Source organism: Mugil cephalus, chromosome 3 (assembly GCF_022458985.1).
Source record: "Mugil cephalus isolate CIBA_MC_2020 chromosome 3, CIBA_Mcephalus_1.1, whole genome shotgun sequence".
Lineage (NCBI taxonomy): Eukaryota > Metazoa > Chordata > Actinopteri > Mugiliformes > Mugilidae > Mugil > Mugil cephalus.
This window is the reverse complement of record NC_061772.1, coordinates 10,464,567-10,488,003: the sequence shown is the minus strand read 5'-3', so window position 1 is coordinate 10,488,003 and position 23,437 is coordinate 10,464,567. Positions and strand designations below refer to the sequence as shown.

Genomic DNA, 23,437 nt, shown 5'->3' with positions numbered 1-23,437 from the left:
ATTCGAGCTCTGGTTGTTCCAGATAAGGTCTTTCGTCGGATCTTGGACTCTTTGAGGAGCATCATACACAGAGTAGCGGCAGTAGAGTGTGTCAAGTGCATGCTCTTTGCCAGCAGTCACCCGAGGCCATATGTGCAGCACAGCACTGCATTCCTAACAATGGTTAAGGAAATGGTCAATCGCACCATTAAAATGCTGTGCTCAGAGAGGAAGAGACTGACAAGCAAATGTGAACGTCTCCATCTGAAACTGGTCACTTCCACACCAAGACTCCCTGAACAAGACCAAGAAGATGTGGAGTCAAGAAGATCTGGAGTCATCAATAAGTAAGACAAAATGTTTCATTTTGTACATTAATGATATATGTAAAATTACAAAAGTATTGCATTTTGTATTGTTTGCAGATGACGCAAGTATTTTCTGTTCTGGGGAGAATTTACAAAAATTACAGAAGGACATCACTACATAAATGATGAAACTGATCAAACAGCTCAAATAATGTTCAATGTTTATCTATAATGTTTATCTGTAAGTATTAGGCATCATGTCTAGACATATTTATGCTAGAAGATGGTGCAGGAGTTTATAAGTTATATATATGTGTTATATATCTTATGCTAAATGTTTTGTCTTATTTTATATTAGATATTTTTTGTCTTCATATTCGAAATATTCTTCTTCTTCTTCTTCTTCAGAGAGTTTGGAAGAGAGACCTGAGCCAGGCGCCCGACGTGACAGACGTCGCCCCTGTGGACGTCTCTGTGACTCCGGACACAGCTTCGGTGTCCACCTCTGCATTAGAGGACAAATCTGGACACGAGGACATGAGAGCAAATGGAAAAACATTTGTGAGCAGCCTGACAGAGAAGCTTGTTTCATGGGCGCTTAAAAGGTCCAAGATGACCTCCGCTACAGATTCCCTGCATGCCATCCACAAGCAGCTGTACACTAAAATCTGGGACGAAGTCGAGAGCAAAGGTACGGTGGCCCTGAAGGTCAAAACAAGCGACATAACAGAAAACACAACGGCATTTCACAAAACACAACCACATAATACCAACGCTGTGTGGTATTACATGTAAGTTGTCCTCATGTTGAAAGTGTAACTTGTACATATGCAACGTCAGTCGCCAAGACGCAAGAGGAAATAAAATATATCTTTTTACTGAGGAAAATGGGAAAAAATAGTAACACACAGTAACTTAGATAAGTCACTTTAGTCTGATTACTGAGGTTTGAACAATGTTTTTTTGTGTTTTGACCTTCAGGGCCACCGTCCGAAGATCTTCATATCAACCTGGACAGGTTGAAGAATGTGGTTGTAAGGCCATTTACAAAGACATCTGCAAAACATTGTGCTGCTCCAAGACAACCCTGTGGATTCGTATGGTCTCAGGGGATCCACAGGTTGAAGACGTCATTGTGTCTTCATTCAAAAAGCAGCTGAGGAGACAGTCCCAGGAACCTGGTGCCATCAAAAGGTTCTTTGCGGCAATTGGCAGAATTTTCAAACACCCTACAGCCAGCCCCACAGTACTGGTGTTTTAAGGCCGAACATCTACACCATCGTCGGTAAATAGTTTTTGTTTATATTCACTGTTATATATTTTATTTATGCAAAAATGTGTTTCTATTGTTTTACCTTGTTCTATTTTCTGTATTTTATACTCCAACACCCTAATTTCCCCATGGGAATAATTTAATCTTATGTTATCTTCCTAGACGAGTCCACCACATAGCTCAGTCAGGAGGTTATCCACTTCCCCTCCCCTTCCCCTCCACTGATTGCTGCCAGTCAGAGAGCAGTGGAGGAGGGGGTCAATGTGGGGACACTTCCTGTTCCTGCCTGTTTGCGGGTTTAACTCTGCTGGAATCTGCTGGACGGAGACCAGTGGTCTGGACCAGCCTACGAACAGGTCAGGACTGAGCTCATGTCGTCATCTCGATTGACACCAGTACCACCTGACATCTAGAGGGCCAGGGACCGATTACCTGCATCATCTGTGCTGCTGCTGCTGAGAACTTCTCTTCAACTGCTACCTAAGAGCAAAGTAAAAAAAAATAAAAAAATCTGTTTGCATTTCTCTTTATGGCAACAAGTTAAATAAAACTTGTTACTCAAAAAAGTGGTCAGATTAGAGTAACGTTACCGGCATCACTCATAGGATATACATACACTGTCATATATGATTTCAGTCCATCATGACATCATGACCATGATGTGTTAAAGAAACAAGACAGAATATGAATAAGAAGGAGCCAAGGCAGATGTTTGCCTTTTATCTTTTAGAAAGAGTAATTGTGAGGAGCAGGCAAAACAAAGAAGACACATAGGCTACCCATCGCCACCTGCACTGTGAAGTAAACATATACTGTATTTCAGAATAGAATTCATTGTAATTTTCTTCTAAATTTCTTCTTATGTGATTCCAATGGGTTCACGGCCATTTTTCTTTTAAAAAGAGGCCATGACGTGACAAAGAAACAAGACAGAAAAAGAACAAGAAGGAGCCAGAGAGGATGTGTTCTGGATGAACGTTATGGTAAAACACTGTGATAACCTACCAGAAATACATTCTTCACACATGACTTCAGTGAATTAATTTGATTATTTCTGTGGCCATGATTCCTGTTTCAAAATCAAGAGAGAGGACATTTCTTCCCCTTCAGAGGTCTTTGCCGTGACCCGGATTCGAACCGGGGTTGCTGCGGCCACAACGCAGAGTACGAACCACTATACGATCACGGCTGCTTCACGGACCTTGGCTGTGAAATCAAGAAGAGATTATTATGTGAGGATGAAACAAGAGAAACATGAAAAAAAAGAAGATGAAATAGAACCAAAAGATGAATAGGAAGTCACAAGGGAAAATATGAAAGGTAATGGTCTCATTAATAATGGCAAATATCCTATAATTTCATTTACTAAAAGAAATATTGAGGTAATTTTCACATAAAACTTGGCAAACTGAATAATAAACTGGGACTGAAACCTCTGGCAACAAGCTCAGAAACTACAGGAAAGATGCACAAACTACAATTGTATCTGGATTTGTAATTATCATTATTATTGTTGTTTACACTCTATACTCCCCAATACATCATCTATTTCAGTTATTACAAACCAAACTTTTTCAACCCTCATTTTTATGGCTCCTTATATAATCATGTGCTACATAAGTCTTTAATCTCTAACTCTTGTAAAATGTACCGATAATTCATGTGTCAACCAGGGAAGTTATTGTTTTATACTTTATTACATTATCTTTGTTTACATCCTCTATGGACAGTTTGAAAAGTTTCAAACATTCATAACATAGCTTTTGTTTTGTATATATATTGTGTGTTTAGCAGGTCGTGCCGCTCACCTGTGCCTTAAAATGTCCCACGAGGAGAAATAAAGTTTTATGAGTCTGCAATTATAAACAGACCGCATGTATAGAAAACTGCAAGAAGAGAGAGATTTATCAAAGAATATTGATTAGCAGGTCTAATTAGATGGGGGCATCTGGGGGAAGAAAAAAATATAAATATATATAAATAAATAACAAAAAACTAATAAAAAAAGGGGAAAAACACAGGCCACGTCCTGATATTAATATCTGTGTTGGTTGAAATAATTTTCTGCAATTGACCCGTTAGAATCCCAAAGAGATTATCCAAACTTGCAGAAAAACCTGAGTCATTACCTGAAATTCATTCATCTGAATGACCAGCAATCGAAACGTCCTCCACTCTTTACAACTAAATATTTAATCCTTCAGGAAAATAGACTGATAGAGAAAACAAATATTGTTCCAAAGATGTTAAGTATAAATCTGATTTATTTGTGATTTTTTTTTCACTATATATTTGGGTTTGGTGTATATATACACATATTATCATACACACACACATTCACACAATGGCATGATTCGACATTGTGTAAAGAAGAACATGCAGTAGATAAGACAGGGACAGAAAAGAGTTTTGGCTTTCAAGTGTTTCTTCAAGGTGTTCAAAGGAGAATCAAAGGAAACAGACACAACCACAACCTGTTCGTGTGTTCTGAAAGACAGAAAAACACGCCTAAAGAATGAAAGATTTGCCTCAAAATAAATTACACTGTTCTCAAACAAAAGAAAACCGGATTGCAGCGAAGGAACAAAGAAAACCTGAACTGAAAATTTGTGTCCACACATATATGAAACACACAACATGGTGGCGTGACCCCCACTCTAAAGAGACAAAGAGCAACAAACCGGATTAAATTAAAATATTTGGTAATATATAAATGACAGTATTATTTCAATTTCAGACTCAGGAGATCTCTGAGGTGCTCTGAGCGTCCAAGCCGCTTCACTCACCAAAGACAGAGCTGTGAGAGTCATCCTACACAAACAGAACCGTTACCAGTGTCTTTAAAGCGGGACCTAAACTACTGGTCTGAGCATCACAGTGGAACATTGTTTGGATTTTTACAGTATATTGACACGACATCCCCTCCAGTGCGAACAACAGCATACATGAGCCATTTATAACATTAGTGTTAAATATATTTAAGCAACAGGCTCATAGAACAAAAGAGAAACTGACAACAGTTCATTTACAGTCTGCTGATCACGGCAGGATATCAGTTCATGCTTCTCTTCAATCAGTAGAGATGTAAACAGAAATAAGAAAACCACTATTCTCAGGTTAATGTAACAACTACCGGCCTTAGTTAAGCTTTGAAGTTTAGTGAATGACGTTAGAGTATTTCTCAGCAGATTTTGACCGATTTCACAACGAGCTGACGGTAAGAGTTCACCCACATTACAGATACAGTTAATGTGTCTTTCTTCAAACCAGTATGAAGCAACAGATTTAATATGCGGTGCTCAAAGCACAGAAAATATTTTCATTTTGGAATATGGGTGAACCGGTCTTTAAAATAAAACACAACAATCATAGCTTTTCGATACACGTGGACGAGTCCCTCCTGAAACCTGACAGATGGTATCAATGAACTCTGGCATTAAATACTAAGCTCATCAAAAGACTAAAATGTTGACTAAATGATGCTTTGATATAAGTAGTGACAAGTGCATTATTCCACCAGTCGAACTCGTTTGGGTTCCTCTCTATTGTGTAAATATCAATACACTGGGGTTTCAGAGAACAGCTCCGTGGATGCTATGTAGGACTCTGGGAATTTACCCATTTCATTATTTATGACACTATTAACAATTCATTGAGACTCTTCGACTTAATCAATAAAGAATAACAATTAGTCACAGCTCCACATGATAAATTAAATCAAAAGAACTTCTAAGGTAAGCTCTGCTGAAATGATAATGTCCATCTTGAATAGATGTTTTGTTGAATGAAATGAGATGCAGACTTAAGTGTTTTATGCTCTGAATATTAAAAATGGAATTAAATCGATGATTAGATGGATTTGTTGACCTAATGACAATTAGTTGCACTTTTACGCCCATTTTTTGGGACCGAGACGCCTGTGGGCGGCTGTAACATATATACAGTAACAAAAAAAAATTCCCACCAAAACCGACGAATGACAAGTTAAACTCCCGTATTGTGAATAAATATAGAGCGTGTGTGTGCCGACTCATAGCTTAGTATCTCACATCCTTCAGACCCCCATACCAGGAATACTTTCAATCACCCATCCAGACTCTAGAAAGTGTCACTGTGTAGCAGATGTGGAGGAGAGGAAGCTGGAGAAAGTTGAAGATAAGTGCTGTCCAGTCTGAAAACAAAAGCAGCTTCTGTTGCAGAAGAAAAAGAGATAAATGGTGCGGTGGTCTGTAGCCATCTCCTCCTCTCCGTCTTCGCTCCAGTTTTATTACGCATTCAGCAAACTGAGACCATATGGCTTGGCTTGTATGTGCTTGAGTGTGTTTTCAGTCTGAGACGCAAGTATCGCACAGGTCGCCTCACTGTTCATGACTTGGGTTGGTTTGTTTTGCGCTCTTGCCTTGACATTTAGCATTCAGCAGACTTGGATTGTATGCTTTGTGTGCACCTGTATGCGAGTGTGTATCGGTCCTGGGGGGACAGGGCGACGGTGGGCAGCTCACATCTGTAGCTGTGAAGTGGTGAAGGTATGTAATGTGTATTCATGTATACAGACGTTTCTCAGTCCAGGGAGATCGTGGGGCAGCCCGCACACCTCTGGCTGTTCAGCAGTGAGGAGCTGTGGTGTGTCTGTGTGTGTTCTCAGTTCATGTCCTCGCCCTCACATCTCCGGCTGCTCTGCGTTGACTGGCTGCGTACGGGGCTCGGGGGACTCGTAGCGCTGGTGGAAGTTTCTTTTCCTCAGCTTCTCTGGAGCTTTTCTCCACAAAACGATCTCCTAAACACCGGAGCAGAAGGATGGACACACATGAACTTGACATGAACGTCACTGTTGGAAATGCAGAAATTAACTTTTATTTTTTTATTTTGAAGGAATCTTAGGCCTGGTTCATAGTCAACAAGAGTGACGTAAGCAGGTAATGCACGGGCCATAAGTGAAATGCGATACAGTGCTCACACACCAGGGGGCAGCAACAGAGCCAATTACGAGAGATGATATTATCTCTATAAACAGCTCTGAGGTCAAGTCATAAAAATATATAAAAAAAAATCTACAAATTATTTTATAATGAGACATATTTATTTAAAGCTGTACTTAGTTGTCATCTTTATTTATTTATATGTAAGTGTGCAAGAGGCAGAGATATAAAAGTTTTTGCTTCCACCTAGTCCTCTAGTCTTTTTTGACACTTTCTGTGCTCTTTCCCATCGCGACAGCAATGTCTATCCACGAATTCTCTGTGTTAATCTTGTAGAGTGGGGATGTGAAGTGGGTGCACTCGTACCACTGACTGTACATACTATGGACAAACCCATTGTGACGTCACCCATTGGATTCTGAACCTCGAAAATTAAGCCCAAAATGGGCGGAGCCCATGGTCGCCATGTTGGACGAGCTTTACTCCATCCACACTTGTATACTCCAAATATGGACATGAGGGTCGTGTCGGACGTTGAGACCCGCTCACCCAACGCTCCACTACCTGTTAGCTACCAACTACCTGTTAGCTACCGAATAGTGAAATAAACTATTGAGACCAAAGTAATTTACTGTACCAGGCTGTAAATATGTTTAATAATGCTGTAAAGTTGGGCTTTTTAACATGCGGGTCTATGGGGATTTGAGTCAGCCTCAAGTGGCCACTCAATGAACTGCAATTTTTTGCCCTTGCGCATGGGCTTCATCTCTGAGCCCTGGAGGTTTCTGCATGGCCCGTACATTCTCACATAGTGTCTCCACCTCCCCCGTTATGTTTCCAACAGTCTTTTTCTGTTGTATAAGAAACTGGTTAATAAGTTCATTACGTAGATTACCGCCTCTCATGGTGACAGATTGTATTACAGGTGTCGCTGCATCACATATTGAAGAATCTGACTGCACATTTTTCGACGCTGCGGTGCATCATATGCTTCATTCCCATTGACCATGAACCAGGCCTAAGTCCCCTCCTGTGATCTGAGGACACATTTAAGTAATTCTCTCTGCAGGTACTTGAAAATGTTCCTTGTTTATGACCCAGCAGACACTCACTGATGTAAAATACATTTTTACCTGCTGTTTAAAGTATCTCCTGTCCTCCTCATCCACCAGCACCAGATTAAGGAAGAAGCGCACAGAGAACTTTTTGTTGACATCCCTCATGGTGGGTGTCAAGTCATATCCTGTAAGGAACAAGCAGAAAAAAACAGGATAAGTCATCACTCACATTTGAAACAAATACAAGCCTATCTAAATGTTTTCACATGAGGGAGTTAACAGGGAAGGCCATATTTGTTTTGATCTGTCAAAGAAGTAGATCGGCATTTAATAAATTGACAGCCAAAGAGCTATTACCCGCCAGGAAGAGTCTGATGGGAATTGACTCCCCTTTAACTGGAGCTCCATCCATGATCTCATACTTAGCAACAGTCTCTGTCTCTGTGGTAGTACTTGGACCTAAAAAGGAGGACAATTACTTACTCAAGTGAATAGAAAATGCTGACAGAAATCTCTATATTGGTATTGGGAACAAAGTGGTTCAAATAAAATATAAAAAGCAAGAAAAACCCCAGAGTTACCATGATGTTTCTGATCTAGGTCATTTCATATTTATAAAGAGACGTTCTGGATATTTACCGATGCCTGTTATCTCCTTCTTAATGAGCTGTAGCTCCATGTGTTGGATCTTGATTCTGACCAACAGGAAGTAAATCTTCCCTACGATCACATCCTTGAGGTGGTATCTAAAAAAGACACACGTAAAAGGACAGGTTTAGGTCTGATTTGTTTTCTACTATGGTGGCAGGATTCATTAGTGGAGTTAAAACAAGGTCGGTCTTACTTGGATTTGTTGTATTCAAACTCAATGTGAAGACAGTCCTCTATGCCGACCTCCATCTTGATTGAGTTGTTGACGTCTGGGTAGGTAGCTAACTGGTGGACGATCAACTCGTACTCCTTCACTAAGTCAGACAGACGGCGGACTATTGTCACCCTGAGAAAATATCTGCAAGAAGAACCCACAGAAACCAAAAGTTAACTTAAAAAAAGCACTGAAACACATGCGGTCTGACATGTAGGACCATTCAGCCAAACATACGTTTTGACTAAACATCATCACTTCATCCGTGTTAACCCCTGAGACACATATGTGAATTTTGTCATAATCAACAGAGGCTACAGAGACATTGACGTTTGCCCCCAGACGTTTGCCCAGCCACTCCTTATTTGAGGCATTTGTGTCAAATAAGAAGAAACCTCCTATGAGTTCCTAAGAAATTACATTCACAAGGACGGGACAGTCAAATGATCACCCTGATGTGTCTTTGGAGAAGAATTAACATAAAACCAACTATGTGTGAACTGTGAGCAAAAGGTTTGGCATGTTTTACTTGACAAATAACAAAAATGATCATTTAAACACCTAAAAAAAAAAGGTGTAGACAAACTCATCAAAAACATGACGTCTGTGTACCCGCCACATCGATATACACATGACCAGCCACAACATTAAAACCACCGACAGACACCACAGGACACCCTCAGAAGACACATGTCCATTCTCTGATGAGTCACAACTGTTTTAGAGTCACAAGGCAGACCTACACAATAACAGGAAGGTGGTCATGATGTGATGCCTGATCAGTGTATTTATTGAATCCTAGAGGAATGTCTCTTACTGCCACCCTCCAGTGCGGTAGCTCAAGAATACAAGAATAGGTCCATACACTGCAGGCTGTTCACTGTAGTGGGTCTCAAAGTGGACATTAGATGCTGAATCATCATGTGGGACATGGATACACACTCAAAAAAAAAAACAAAAAAAAACAAAAACACAAGCAACTATTATGGAACCTGCAGTTTGCTCTGTGGCATTAGCGTACCTTAGCCTGACGTTGGCTCCAGTGTAGGACTCGTAGGGCTTCTCCACCTGCATGAACTCAAAGTCGTAGCTTCTGTTCTGAGTCAGTTCTCCGGGTAAAGCCAACTCTTTGACCAAGTCCACAAACTCATGGGTGTTGCTCTTATCAGAGAACAGCTCTGAAATGACGCAGAGGGGATTTACAGAGGTTTGTGGTCTGTATGATGTGGAACTCAAGACAGTTTACAAACCCTACAAAGGCATACATAAGTTATACATAAGTTTTATTATTTATATTATTTTATTATTAATTTATTCAACAGCTGCACTCACTCCCCCTGCACCTATTGTAAATAAAGTTGGAGGAGGGTTTAGGTCCTGTACTGCAGGCTGCACATGACCACCACATGCTCCGTTAAACCTTTCAGCCATGTGAGTACGCGAGCAGCCAATCCACTCAACTCGCATTTCAAGAAGATAGATGCATGAGGCAATTTAGAGGTTTAGGGGTTTGCGGCACTGAGCAGCACATAACCATCAAAAGGCACTTAACGGGAGAGAACAAAGAATGATAAATGCAACACTTTTTTCGCGCTCACCTATCTGTCCAACAAACTCGATGCGGATCCCCTGATGCTCCAGGCGCTTTCCTCCCTGCTTCACATTTAGATTGACCTGGAAAGAAAATCTTTTAGACATAATACACGCAAGAAAAACATTGACACTAACCTAGTTTATCAGGTTTATTGGAGTTTTTCCGGACTCTGAGAAGTCTACATTGTCCTATTAATGTGCACAGTTCTTTTTATGCAGTACACATTTACAAATATTTAAATTTCATATCAGTCTTGGGGCTTTAGCACGGCTGTAAAGTAATCTGAGGTAAATACCAAACATTACGGTCCACTGATGAAAGGTGAGGCAAATATCAATATCCTTATCTTTCCACTCAAATCTGCTGCCAACACACTGATTTGAAGATAGTTAACGTCACCGTAATTTGAGTCTGTGTTCAATGACTGAGGAAGCAAATAATCTCAATAAAGCAAAGTTGTGGATTAACAGGGACCCTGTTCCTCCCAGACCCAGAGCAAGTCTTGCACAATCATCAAAAGAATCTTAATTTCCCGCTGGACTCAGTTATAGAGAGGATCCTAAAATAGACTGCAGCATGGCACAGACGTCCATTATGCGCTGGCCAAGCACCGCTAACTGCTAAATAAAATTATAGCAAATTTGAACCATGCGTCATGAGCGTGTGGCTCGGATACTGAACCTCGTGGAGCTCTGCAGTGTGCGTTCTGCACAGCGCAGGCTCAGTTTACCTTGCCAGACACAGACTCCCCGTCATAGAACAGGTAGTGTTTTTCCACTTTTCCATCTTCTGTCTTCAGCTCGGCCGTCTTTCTGCTCTCGGCGTCGTTCAGCAGAACATCTATCTCACATACCGGCCCAAACAAACCTCCCAGGAAACTCTGAGAAAACAAAGCATAAAACAGCATTTAGCTTAAACCTTTCAGTTAAAGGGGCACATGCATAAGTTACGTCTCCCGGTTCTGGCAGCGAGAGTAATTACACAAGCAATATTCATGCAAGCGTGTGCCATTTGGCAACATGTTTATTTTCGCTCTCACCAATCTACTGTTTAGGCTGTAATAGCTTCTCCCAACACTGAGTTTCTTTTTATTCTGGAGCATAATTAATCTCGGATGCTTCATATGTGTCGTGATGGTCGCAGGCTACTCCCACGTTGACCTCACATCGTTAACAATACAAATATGAGCACGGGAATGTCACAACAGACACAACATTTATAACTCATGAGCACTGCAAAATACAAAGAGAATTACCTGGTGCTGATAAACTTAATGAGCACTGCGTAATTTTGTTTGGCAAAGGGGCAAAAGTAAGTTCTGCACTTCAGAAATAGCTGTAGAAGAAGTGAGAGATCTAGGGCAACCGCAGACAAAAGGCAAAACTGTCATAGCAATCTATCAGGCAAAGAAGAACGACGTACTATGCAACAATTTCGATCCAAGACGCTAAAACATTATGCCAGATTTTAAACGAGAAGACGTTAAAATAGTTCTCTAGATTCCAGCCACATCAATCAGCACTAATGACAAGCGGCTGCATCTACACGCAAATCCATGGATTCCCTTGACAAACAATGGGATGTGGCAATAATGATAAACACCTCACGAGCTCAGGGATTGGGCTGATGGGTGTGTGCATGATCCCAGTCTCAGGTTTCAACCACGTCAACGCCCACAGTCCCACTTCCTAACCAAACTCAGGTCCAAAAGCGTCATCTGTTTGACCCACAACAACCCAGCCACTCATCACAAGTTGCACAGTCACATTATTTCCCTATGAGCTGGCACAAACACATACTTGGACGTGCAGCACACTGCAAATCTGCAGGGATCAGTCCAGTCATCAATAAGTCAGGTGGGATCAAATCAATCACATTCACAGGAGCCAGCAACGTGGTGGACACACTGAAACTGTACCTCACTGTCACTGGGGAACCACTCGCAATTTATAACACACTGTGCCTTCACATGCAACATAACAACCGAACAGAAACATACTCCAGTCATTTCAGAGCTGCAGCTGTAACTTGACAAACACATGACGGGAAAACTTCACATTACCACGAAGCTAACCAGCAGGTTTAGAAACCACTTACATTAACCCCAGCTACCGAGCACTTCCTGCCAGTAAATACATTAGAATATGCTTTTACTACCGCTACGACTCAACACTATTAGCTGTGACTGTCACTTAGGAACGCAGCAGGGCCGCTAGAGCCAAAACATTAGAGACGGCCTTGTCCTGATGCTAACTCGACCGAAGCAGCTATCGGTCCTGACAGGGTTGGACAGTAAACGCCTGCTACCAGGACAAACAGGAGGGGGCTATTAATGCTGGGGTTTATGAACGAACACCGCGGTTCGTTTTAATGCAGTCTGAGTGGCTGCTGTCTGATTTTCCACTCACCATCTTGGCCGTCTGGACAGGTGAAGCTAACAGCTAGCCTCGCTCCGTGTAGCCAGTCTGTCCGTGTCTGTCTGAAGCAGGGGGGTAGTTTACCGTCATGTGACCCGGGTCATGTGCGCCGGTGGGCGGCGACAGTCTACGGCTAAAGACCCAGGCTGCAATTTTCCTCAGGACATCCAGAAAAATGAGTTTCTGAGTGAGTTCGTGTAAAAAAAAAATAAAAAAATGTCGTTACATCCAGCTAGTCTAGATTAGCTTTGGGTGAAGATGACTAATTATCTAGGTGCCCCGCTTTATTAATTCAGCTATGTCATAATCGTAAAAACTCTTATTTCCAGTGAGAGCCACATAATCCTCATATGGATAATCCATAATCAATCTGATACAAACATTTTGGTTGATTTTGGGGCTGATTGCAAAGTAAAATAACGCAAATCCATAATGTTAGGCTCAGATCGGGCTCTATAGATCGGGGATAAATACATTTCTTTTGTGATCCCGAGTCTGATTCTGATGAGATCCTTTACAGCACGGGTGTCCACCTCATAGATAGATTTTCTTCATTTATCTTTTCAGGTAATAAATTAATAAAATATTTGCTCATCACACTAATACTGGTCCACTGATTTATCAGTCAGGCATCTAAGGATGTTTATTATGCCGTTGGCTACTAAAGGATCAGACGAATTACTGTAATTACGGGCGAGTAGCTGGTTGTGTTCCAGACCTTACTCATGTAAGTTTCAAGTAAGTCCCACCCATGGATGTTCCTTGTAAAAATCAAAACTGAAACAACTGCACAGATGACTGTCAACATGTCTTTAAGAAAACTCAAAAAGTCCATTTGCCTGTGTTTTAGCTTTGGAGAATCAACTCATCAAAAAACACATAGTTGGCCAGCTGACTAAAGAGATGTAACAGAGAAATAGTTACCAGAGCAGACATCAAAATAAAACAGACTGAAAGCACAGCTGAAAACTCTTGTTACAAATCCTTTATTGACTGAAGTATTACAAATGCAAATTAGACAACGCAGGGCGTGTTGAAATGCAAGTTCATTGTACATGAGTATGTTGTGTGTGAACATATTTCTGAGGGGTTCTGGTAAAATTCTTTTATTCAGCTCTGTAATAATTATACATTGCGTAAGTCACTTGGGTAGGTGTTGAGTGTCACAACATTTGAGACAAATGGATGAAACAAGTCTTTGTTTTTGTGTTCCTGAAAAGAACATCCCTTATAGCTCCAAAAAAAACAAACAAAAAAAGTGTTAGCAATGAATGGACAAAGGCACCATCTTATTGCACCGGTATTACAATTATTTTAAAGCATATTTTAATTTACATTTAAAAAAAAAGCATATTACAACAGTTTTTCCAAAAGAAAGCCCATAAAGGTCACTGCCAACTTAGACTGAATAAAAAGGAACTTGTTGGTCCATTGGCTCTTTTATGCAGACCGATCTTTGACTTTAGTATCAATTTTTACATTGTTTACAGTTGTTCTTTTGCCCCTGAAAAAAAATAGTTTCCATCAGTTTACAAAATATATATTTGGTCATTATCAGTCTCTGGGTGACCAAGATCAGCAGGTGGTGATGCTAAGGTTAACAGGATAGAATTAAAATAGATGCTGGCCTTGATTATGTGTCTGTGAGTGGGTGTGTGCAGTCTACAGCTGCAGAAGGTCGTCTTCTTTGAGCTCCGTCTCTCCGGGCTTTTCACCGCTCCTAAAGAAGCTTATATCTTTTTTTTTTTTAAAAAAAAACAAAAGATAACAGGAACAGGTCAAATTACATGCAGCAGAAGAAAAACAAAACTTTGAAAATTACTGAATCAATTTTTTCTCAAAACGTACCTTGCTCACCAGAGCCCGTCTCAACTGCCTTGTCTGCCACAAAGTCCCAGCCAGAACCTTCATAAACACCGGAGCCTTCCTCAGGCAGGAACCCAGGGAGCTCCAGCTTTTCAAAGGGCATAGATGTTTCCTCCTCCTCCTCGACAGGCTCTGCCCCTCTGAGAAAAAAAAAAAAAAAATAGAGTCTGATTGTTAATGAAGTTTGCCTTTTGAGTTGCGGGGATTAGCCTAAAACCTTTCGATTTTCAGAATTCCTCAAGCACACAAGTTCAGCGGTTCTTTCCTTATTATACGACTGGCAAATAAATAGTTTTGAGTGCACAGCAAAATACATTGTTGCCCATAAGGTCAGAATAATTTTGCTTTCAACAGTTCAACATTCCTCTTTTTATTCCTGAATATACACACGTTATACATTTGTAATAGATCGATCAATGATGTTTTCAGAGGATATACACTTTATCTATCAAGAATAAATCACATTGTCCCAGTCGTCTCATGAAAAGAGGTAGAAAACATTTCACTCCATCTTCATGCGCACTTGTGTAACACTAGCAGCCGAGGAGAAAGGATGCTGCTCAGTCGCAGAGAATGTGAAAACCATGACAGGGGTCAATGAAAGCGCAGGATCAGATAAAATCTTGTTTAATTTACAGTTCTGATGTCTGCTCTCTAACCGTGCTAGCTTCAGCATTTTGCCCGGCTGTTTCCTGTCCTCCCCTATATTTACACACACAGCACAAGTACATTTTGCTCTTAGGAAGTTCTTAGGAAGTTTAATACACCACAGTAAGTGAATTCACTTGTGTGCTCGAGTGCGTTCGGAATAAAACATCCTGAGGACTCTGAACATTAGTTGTGATGGTTTCAAAGTGTAATTGAAAGCTTTAAATAGCACACGTCTTCTACTTTATAGCAAATAGTTTGGCATTTTTGTTATTTAAGACGATGAAGACACGTACAATCATGCTTGATTTAGTCCAACTTAAACTTCTTGTTACTTATTTCAACGTCTTTTGAAATAAATCAAACGACATTTTAAGTTCAATAAATGGGTTACTGTGCAATATTTACATTGGATCTGGAACCTCTCGCATATCTGTATCTGACCATAGCGCTGCACATACGCAGATACAAAACAATACACCAGAAGCAGCAGCCTACCAAGTCGTCACAGCCCACTTCCTCTCTAACACTTCCTTTTAACTTCCTCTTCAAAGCAAGCCGAAAAAAGAGGGTCTGCTACCGAAGGCTGGGTATGTGGAGAACGCAGCAGTGAGTCAGAAGGGCCAGAAAATGCTCTTAACCACACACATCCCAGAAGAATCATTTTCTTTTCATTGATCATCTTTTTTTTTTTTTTGAGTCTTACTTTCCTTACATAGATGACATTAAGGACCCTTTATAGCTAATTATATAGCTAATATATATATATGTATGTGTGTGTAAAGTGTCATCCAGTTATCTACGAGTGTGTGTTTATAAAGAGAGATCAACCAGTTGAATCCATTCACTGCGTGACTTCAGCAATTAGAAAAGATTTTAACTTTCCTTTTTTTTTTCAAATATATGAACTTTATCTGATAGGATCAGCAGTTAACTCTGAAAGAGGAAACTGAGGCCTAAACCGAGGTTGTGATAGTACTCTCGGAGTCAACGGTCACACATATTAATGCACAAACTCTTTCACACGTACACTAAGTGCTACACACACACTCATTAACACAAGAAGTACGTTTTACCAAGTTAAACCTAAAAGTTCTGAACAGATAAGATGGATGACTATTTTTTTTCAAACTATAAAAAAAATATTCCTTCACTTTTTCTTTTAAAACCTATGATATTTTCACACAAGCGTACCTGTACTGTGAGTGTAAAGTTTACGTGGGAACTATGAGAGAATTATAATTTATACCAAACCATTTAGCATCATATAAAATTAACTGAAACAAACTAGTTAAAGCCAGATTATTAATGACTACGAATTTGATGTTGGGATATGAAGCCAACTGAGTAATTTTTTTTTTTTTTTTACTGAACTTGCTATAACAAACACTATATTAAATGTGACTGAAAGCAACTATTCAGCAACCTTACCCTTGGGATTCAAAGAAAATCTGCTTCTATTCAAGGGTGCAAAAGGGTTTAGCCTACATGGACGATTGTGTCTTAAAACACGGCACACAACAACACAGTATTGCATCTGCTGCTCGAAGCTTAAAAGTAAATGATGAGTCTTCTCCCTCGTCATATATGTACGTTGCATAAATCCAAGGTCAACAATTTCAACAGTGGCTGACTGTGCTTCCTAGGTACTGCAGTCTGTTTCAAGAAAGCAACGTCTGAGCAATGCAATCCCTTCACCACAAACACACACATACCTTGGCTGACATAAAACTTACGTGAGCCACTACGCTGGCACCAGGATCCCATTTTCATGACAGACACATACAACACAAAAAGCTTTACTGTACACTTGCATAGCACTTTGAATAAAGTAAAAATGCTCTGCATGAACTTGTCCTCCAGTGCAGTGAAATGACTATCTTCTCATTCACTCCTCAGGTCTTTCGTACTGCAGCTCTAACCGTCCCTCTTGTCTAATTTTTTCCCTCCACATTGTTGTCTTCTATTTTGGCTTTTCTTGGCCACCTACCTCACACTTATACACTCTCTCAAAAACACAACACGGGAATGCGCGCAGGCATAGGCAGAGCGTAGCTGGAGTTGAGTTAACCAAGATAACAGATCCAATGCAACATCAGCATTTCTACATTCAAAGGCTGTTTTTTGGTTTGACGACCAAACTGTATGATGAGGTATTGTTTTTCCAGGCCCTTTTTTTTTTTTTTTTTTGAAGCTGAAGTGAGCTCTCTGCTACCAGAACTTTTCACCATCCTCTGAGCATCCTGAATATCAAAGAAATCTTCACATCCCAAACACTGTCACAGGGATATATGCCACATTTATACGTACAGGCTATCTGCAGCAGATGCCGGCAGTTTGCTCGGTAGGTCGGGGCTCCATGGCATCTCTTGACTTTGTTGAGTCACACAGTTGGACTGGTCGCCCTCGGGATTACATCTCACAAACTTATAGACAGCCGTCCGTGGCGCTCCTAGAGAGAGAGAGAGAAAATTGTCACTGGTGTTGAATTTACTATGTATGTTTCCACCCTTAACAATTTACTGCAGTCACAGAATTCTTGGGCAACAGCTCGTCGCTCATCTGGATCAGTTCAAGGTTACAACTGGTGTTTACTAGTTCCCTGTTCAGAGTATTTCAGGACATTACAACATTATTCTGTAACAGAGTAAAATAACAGTTGGTCTAACCAATACTTCAGAGCTACTTATACTCAGTGATGTGTTACAAAGGGAAGTACTGGCATTGCAACTTTTTCTCAATACATCGCAACTGGCTAATCGTGGAGTTTCTCAAACAAACAGTTTTTTTCTTATTAACAGGACCGTTAATAAGCTCTTAATCGCCAAAACTGGCAAAACTGAGAAATGCCATACAAAGTGATTTCATTGTCGCATCTTGACTGTGATTTATGTTGGGCACTTTGTCGTCCTACTCTGTCTCCTTGTCGGTGTTCGTGAATTGCTTTAGAACATCTTCACTCTTGAAAAGACAATTTTGATCATTTTGAAAATGTCACGTCCTTCTGAAATGTTGAAGTTAGTGGTTGCGCGGTTTTCCGGCGTCACGCAGTGCAACTGCCTGAGTTTAGCTCGAATCAAGCGTATCGATAAGAAAATGAGTAAATATTTCTGTGAAATGTCAGCAGGCCCAACACACACCGATGACCACGATGATTATCAGTTAGGTGTAACAGATGATGTCAAGTGCCTGATTAGGTTTTGCCACCTACGCACACATTAGGTGTCATTTCTTTTAATCCTCATGGTTCTGAATAACATTCTGGTTTAGTCACTTATTAAGTCAAGTTACTAAAAAAAAAACAACAGACAATCACACAGACTTTTGCGCACAAATGAAACTGTATCAGTAAGTACTGAAGCCTTGTTTCTGTTATACAGATACAGACACATCATAGAATAACAAATACAAACAGGACTGCTGTATTGGGGTTAATGGCCACTTTGAAATAAAGGCCTATTACGTCACTATTAAACAACAACTAATCAAAGCACATGTCCGGACTGCCACTTCGAAATCCATTAGGGTTTCCCCAAACAATTCCCTTCCTCCAAATCAATAAGACACCTGTGTCATGGTAAGTCTCAAGAAAAGCCCCACATGTACACGGTGTTTAACCAGGCCAATCGAAACTTAACTCGGAAACTGAAACGCCTTTGCTCTTTCCGATGAGACCACGCAGGGAATCAACATATTTTTACCATAACATCACGGCACAGCAGCGGAACCTCTAAGTTGTGTTATTTGTAATTTTATAAATCAGGCTGTTCAGATGAGGATGAACAGCACAATTATGAGAAGAGAGAACTGTGACCTTTATAAATGAGTCATATAGCTCCTTATGGTTAAGCACATAGCACTGACATGGAGAAGCAGGTACCAGTAAAGTGGAACAGACCCTGGGTTTAGTTTGTCACTCTGACGGCCCTCGGATCAAAGTTCTAGTCCTGATCGGACGAGCTTGTTCCCAGAGCCCATTTAACGCTGTCAAGATGTAAAATGTCTCTTAGTGCCTGTTCCCACTACAACCTGTCCACACACTGCGACATCTCCCTCCAACAACAGCGTGCATTCAACCGTGGACTTACCCGTCCCGTTGTGTAAGGCGAGGCAGGAGACAGCGAGGAGCAGGATCAGCTTCATTCCCGAATTGGTTCTCTCTTCAGCAAAACAAGGCAAACTGTAAAGGCACTCCTCTCCGAGACGAAGCTTCTTTGCGTAGTGAAGAATAAGTGTGAACTGCCTCAGACAGTCCCACTAACGGAGCTCAGCCCTCTTGAGTGTGCGTCATGGTTTCCTGAAGTCTTCTGGTGCAGAAAGTGGCTGAACATCCTCAGTGGAAACTTTTGCTTTAGCTGCATCAAATATCAGATATCAGGTTTGCGTAACTGCGCGCGACTGGAGCTGAGGAAATACCAGAAGATAGCAACCGAGATTCGATCTGTGTATTTCTCTTTCTATATAACAACGACCGAGAGGACAATTTGTCTTAATTGGCTCCGGGCGCATTTTGTTCCGTGATAAGGAGGCGATGGTATGAGCGCGTCAGCTTTCAGTTCATTTCACTTCACTTGAATTGATTGTTTTTAACGGTCTTCAGTTCCACGCAAAAAACAAAACAAAACAAAACAAAACAAAAAACAACGTTGCTCCCTCGTCGTGTGCATGTGTATGTGTATGAGAGAGAGAGAAATATTGCACATTACCTATTCAGTTTATTAGTTGTTTTTTGTAACTCTCTTCTACCAGAAAAAGGAGGTGGAGACTGAAGAATACAATCATTCAGCAGCTGTTAGAGTCCATTACAGCAAGATCACTATTTTAACTCTTAAGTCTCATTAACACAAGGAAAACACATCATGCTGTGGCAAAGTGGTGCTGGAAGCAGGCCTAAACAGCCTCTGGATACTCCTTCAGTAACAATCATCACCACCCATCTGTCTTTTCTGTGCGGTGTGTCTGTGTTGACTAGGAATTCTTTTGACCGTGTTTTTCATTGCACCCATGCCCGTTATGTGTCTCCACATGTCCTGTAGATGCGTGTCAGTGGTTGATTATAATCAACTACTAATACTTCATTATTTGCGGATTCTGCTTATAGTGTGCTCCACAACATGCCCAGGTTGCACTTATGCAACGCCTAGAGATTAAGATATATTTTGGAGATTAAGTGTCCAAACATTGCATAAAATGATGTAAACTTTAGATTATTATGTATTATAAATTATGTTGGAGACATTTATTGCAAAGACAGGGAACGCCTCCTCCCTCTCTTGTATTTGCTTTTACCTGTGTGTGTTTACATCTGTGTGTTTGTTGACACTTGACGGTTGTGGTGTCTCGTGGAGATGATGCGTATTCATCGGAATAGCCTCACCGGCTGTGACTCACAACTTACTCAGGATGCTCGGGAAGACGCCCCGAAGCTCATGTTGCAATAATGTGATTTTAAGGAAGCGTCATGTTAGACGTCGATGTCATCACAGCAATCACGGCGGCTGGTGGCAGATGCACGGCTGATGTCAGGGAATTTATTTTGAATCAGATCTCCATAGCAGATTGGGGACAAAAACAAACATCAGATGCAGGTTTAACCACACTGACAAGATTAGGACTCTGAGCACTTTAATCATGAAGTATGAAGAATGTATTTTTACTAAGTTGTATTTATTTTTTAAGAGTCTTCACCACATCTCAGGAGGGACATTTTTTTTTGTACTTCAGTATTAAATTGCCCCTTCACCCTAACTTCTTTGCTTTGGCACATTTGTCTGACAGATTTATTTAACCTACTAGTTTCTTTTCAAACTAAGATTTCTGCATCCAGACCATCAGAGTAGAATGTTTCTAGGGCACTCGTGACAGCGTAATGATAAAAAATAATCATTAGTTGCTGTTGTTTGCACGGTAGCTCAAAATGAGCCCTACTCCGCCTTAAACCAAGTCACCTCAGCAGCAAAACCCTGCTGACAGCACTCACACGGGATGTTTGTCAGCTCTGAAATCTTCCTCATTTTTAATTACATGCTTATTCCTTAAAGATGCACCAACACTCAGGCAGGTTTTTTGACACCGCGTCGTACTGCTCTACATGTATTCAACATGTAATGACTCTGGATGACGCTGAATGTAAAGTCTGTAGTTTCACTCTGCCTACACAGTGCATATTCACATCGATGCATTTGCAGCGTCTGCAGCGTTTACGTCTGTGAGCACTTGAATTTTGAGTGGCTGTGGATAAGTGTCGGTTTCATCAGTTACGCCGTATTTTCGCTTCAAATGCTTCTGATGAGAGGAACTCAGCTGATAATGTATCTGCGATGTTGTGACTGTCTGATCAGCAGCAGATCACATAACTAGCGTTCAGTAGAGACGGTGTACACAGCAGGACCTTCCTTTCTTGGTATATTAACACCCGGTGAATGAAATCCAGGTGCTCCAGATCCTCGTCCTCAATAAACCTTCAGTGTTTCTTCAACGATTCAAGGGCTCAAGGGTTTTTATTTGTCACTCGCAACCATACAGAAATGAGAGATGGAGCACTGAGATAAAGATGGTTTTATCTCTTTGTGCGGATTGCGAGGAGTACTACACATTCACACAGGCAAAGTGAGAGAAAAGAGAAAAAGAGATCAGAAGGTCAGCCCGTTCAGAAAAAGGCAGTCCAAACAACCATAAACCACAGACCACTATTGTGAGCATGTGTGCCTGTGTGAAGTGTGTGGTACGGTGGTATTGGGGTACTGTGGCATTCTGCGATTTGACTCTTCTCCTTGCTCTTCGCCTCCACCGTCTTCTGTGTGTCCTCTTCTTCGTGCATTTTGTTGCTCATGGACACGGAGAAAAGAAGAGAGAATGGTTTATTTCTGCTGACACATCAGTACGATGCTGTAGGAAGTGGTAACATCAGTTGCTATCATTTTCCTTCAGGAAATGACACAGTAGCCTGCCCAACCTCGCCTCTGTGCACAACCACACACACACACACATACACACACACACACACATATACACACATGCACTCACGCAGACTTTGACATATTTATGAGGCGCATATAACCATTTAAACCTACACGTATAACAAGTTTCCAATCAGCGCAATATCCAGTCACTTCTTCGCAACACATCGACTGTCACAAATACCTGCCATGTTGTGTTTAACATGTCACTGGGTGCAATGGCGTGTATCTTACTGTATCTATAAAAAGTGAGCTTTTATTGTCAGCTCGGTTTCCATTCTCACCCGAGTCGCACTATGTGGGATTCAAACCTATTGTCTGAGTAACCAGAGTTTATGGCAGCACAGACAGCGCTATTCCCACACTGTCGCATACAACACAGTAACGCACACAGTCGTTAACATATATTCAACACACCAGGATAGTTTCACCAGAAGAAAAAAAAAAAAACAGAAAGACGGAGTGACACCAAGAGTTACTCCACAATGACTGTTGTGAGGAGAGAGCTGACAATGACTGTTATCACAATGAGCTTACGTCACCTATTTTTCTTTAAGAATATGCATTTGTGTATTAAGCAAACTTAACTTGCACATACTGCCGTCCCGTATTCCCAGTCACGTTTACCTTTACACAATTGTGAAATAACTTTTATCTAATGGCTTTGTCTGATTGGAATTAGTGAAGCCTGCGAACAGGAGAAGGGATTAATGCAGACGTACGACACAACAAAAGCAGCCAGAGGCACTTAAAACTCTACGACTGCTTCTGACTGCTCCAAAAATAAAAGTATATTATTTGAATAATCAGAAATAGAAATGATAGATTACTGTATTCTTCAACAGGCACATCTGTCACTATGCCTTCTATGTCACATGTATATTTCATGTAAGTGTGGCTTTTCCAGGAAGTTGACGTGGACGACTTCATTAATTCTGTGTGTGGTGATACTGAGCAGGTATGTCGATGCAAGTTTTGACAAGCATCACAAAGGTTACAGGAAGCACAAATGCACTGAGGTTGTTTCTATGAGAGGATGAATCTGTGATGTAGCAAAATGCATCTTTTTTGTCTGTGCTTTCGTGTACTTGCCAGACTAGCGTGCTTAAAATCTGCAGTGTCACATGCCACTAACCAAGTGCTGGCTATCAAGTTATAATCTCTCGTCAAGTACATACACAGGCCAATCAGCCACAACATTAAAACCACTGAAGGGAGAACGAAATAACATTCACAATCTTGTGACAATACAATGTTCGGCTGGGAAACTTTTGGACCCGGCATGTGGATGTTACTTAGACATGTAGCACCCGCCTAGACCTGACGAGACTAGGCACCCCCACCCCATAGCAGTGACACTCCTCGATGGCAGGAGCTGTCCCAGCCAGACACAGACACACACACATAAACAGTTTAATAACAACTAAAAAAAAAACCTGGCCTCCAAATTCAATAGATCCCAGACTGATCAAGTAACTGTGGGACGATCCACAGAGACCCCTCCCCTCAGCCCAAAGGACCCAAAAACATCCTGTTTCCAGAAGCCACAGG

The 23,437-nt window shown here is 41.0% G+C and overlaps 2 protein-coding genes across 2 annotated transcripts; both read right to left on the bottom strand.

Moving 5' to 3' along the window:
* Positions 1 to 3,806: 3,806 nt before the first annotated feature.
* Positions 3,807 to 12,557, bottom strand: vps26a (VPS26, retromer complex component A). The gene is made up of 9 exons (XM_047580073.1): positions 12,405 to 12,557; positions 10,727 to 10,876; positions 10,001 to 10,076; positions 9,424 to 9,580; positions 8,382 to 8,546; positions 8,177 to 8,283; positions 7,895 to 7,996; positions 7,613 to 7,722; positions 3,807 to 6,337 (listed from the first exon to the last, which is right to left on the bottom strand). Exons 1-9 carry the CDS (start codon positions 12,405 to 12,407, stop codon positions 6,221 to 6,223), a joined length of 987 nt encoding a protein of 328 aa, XP_047436029.1. The 5' UTR covers positions 12,408 to 12,557; the 3' UTR covers positions 3,807 to 6,220.
* Positions 12,558 to 13,383: 826 nt separating this feature from the next.
* On the bottom strand, positions 13,384 to 19,182 carry srgn (serglycin). Its single transcript, XM_047580074.1, has 4 exons — positions 19,016 to 19,182; positions 17,238 to 17,379; positions 14,262 to 14,419; positions 13,384 to 14,149 (listed from the first exon to the last, which is right to left on the bottom strand). The coding sequence occupies exons 1-4, from the start codon at positions 19,068 to 19,070 to the stop codon at positions 14,076 to 14,078; spliced, it is 429 nt and encodes a 142-aa protein (XP_047436030.1). The 5' UTR covers positions 19,071 to 19,182; the 3' UTR covers positions 13,384 to 14,075.
* Between the last annotated feature and the right edge of the window lie 4,255 nt (positions 19,183 to 23,437).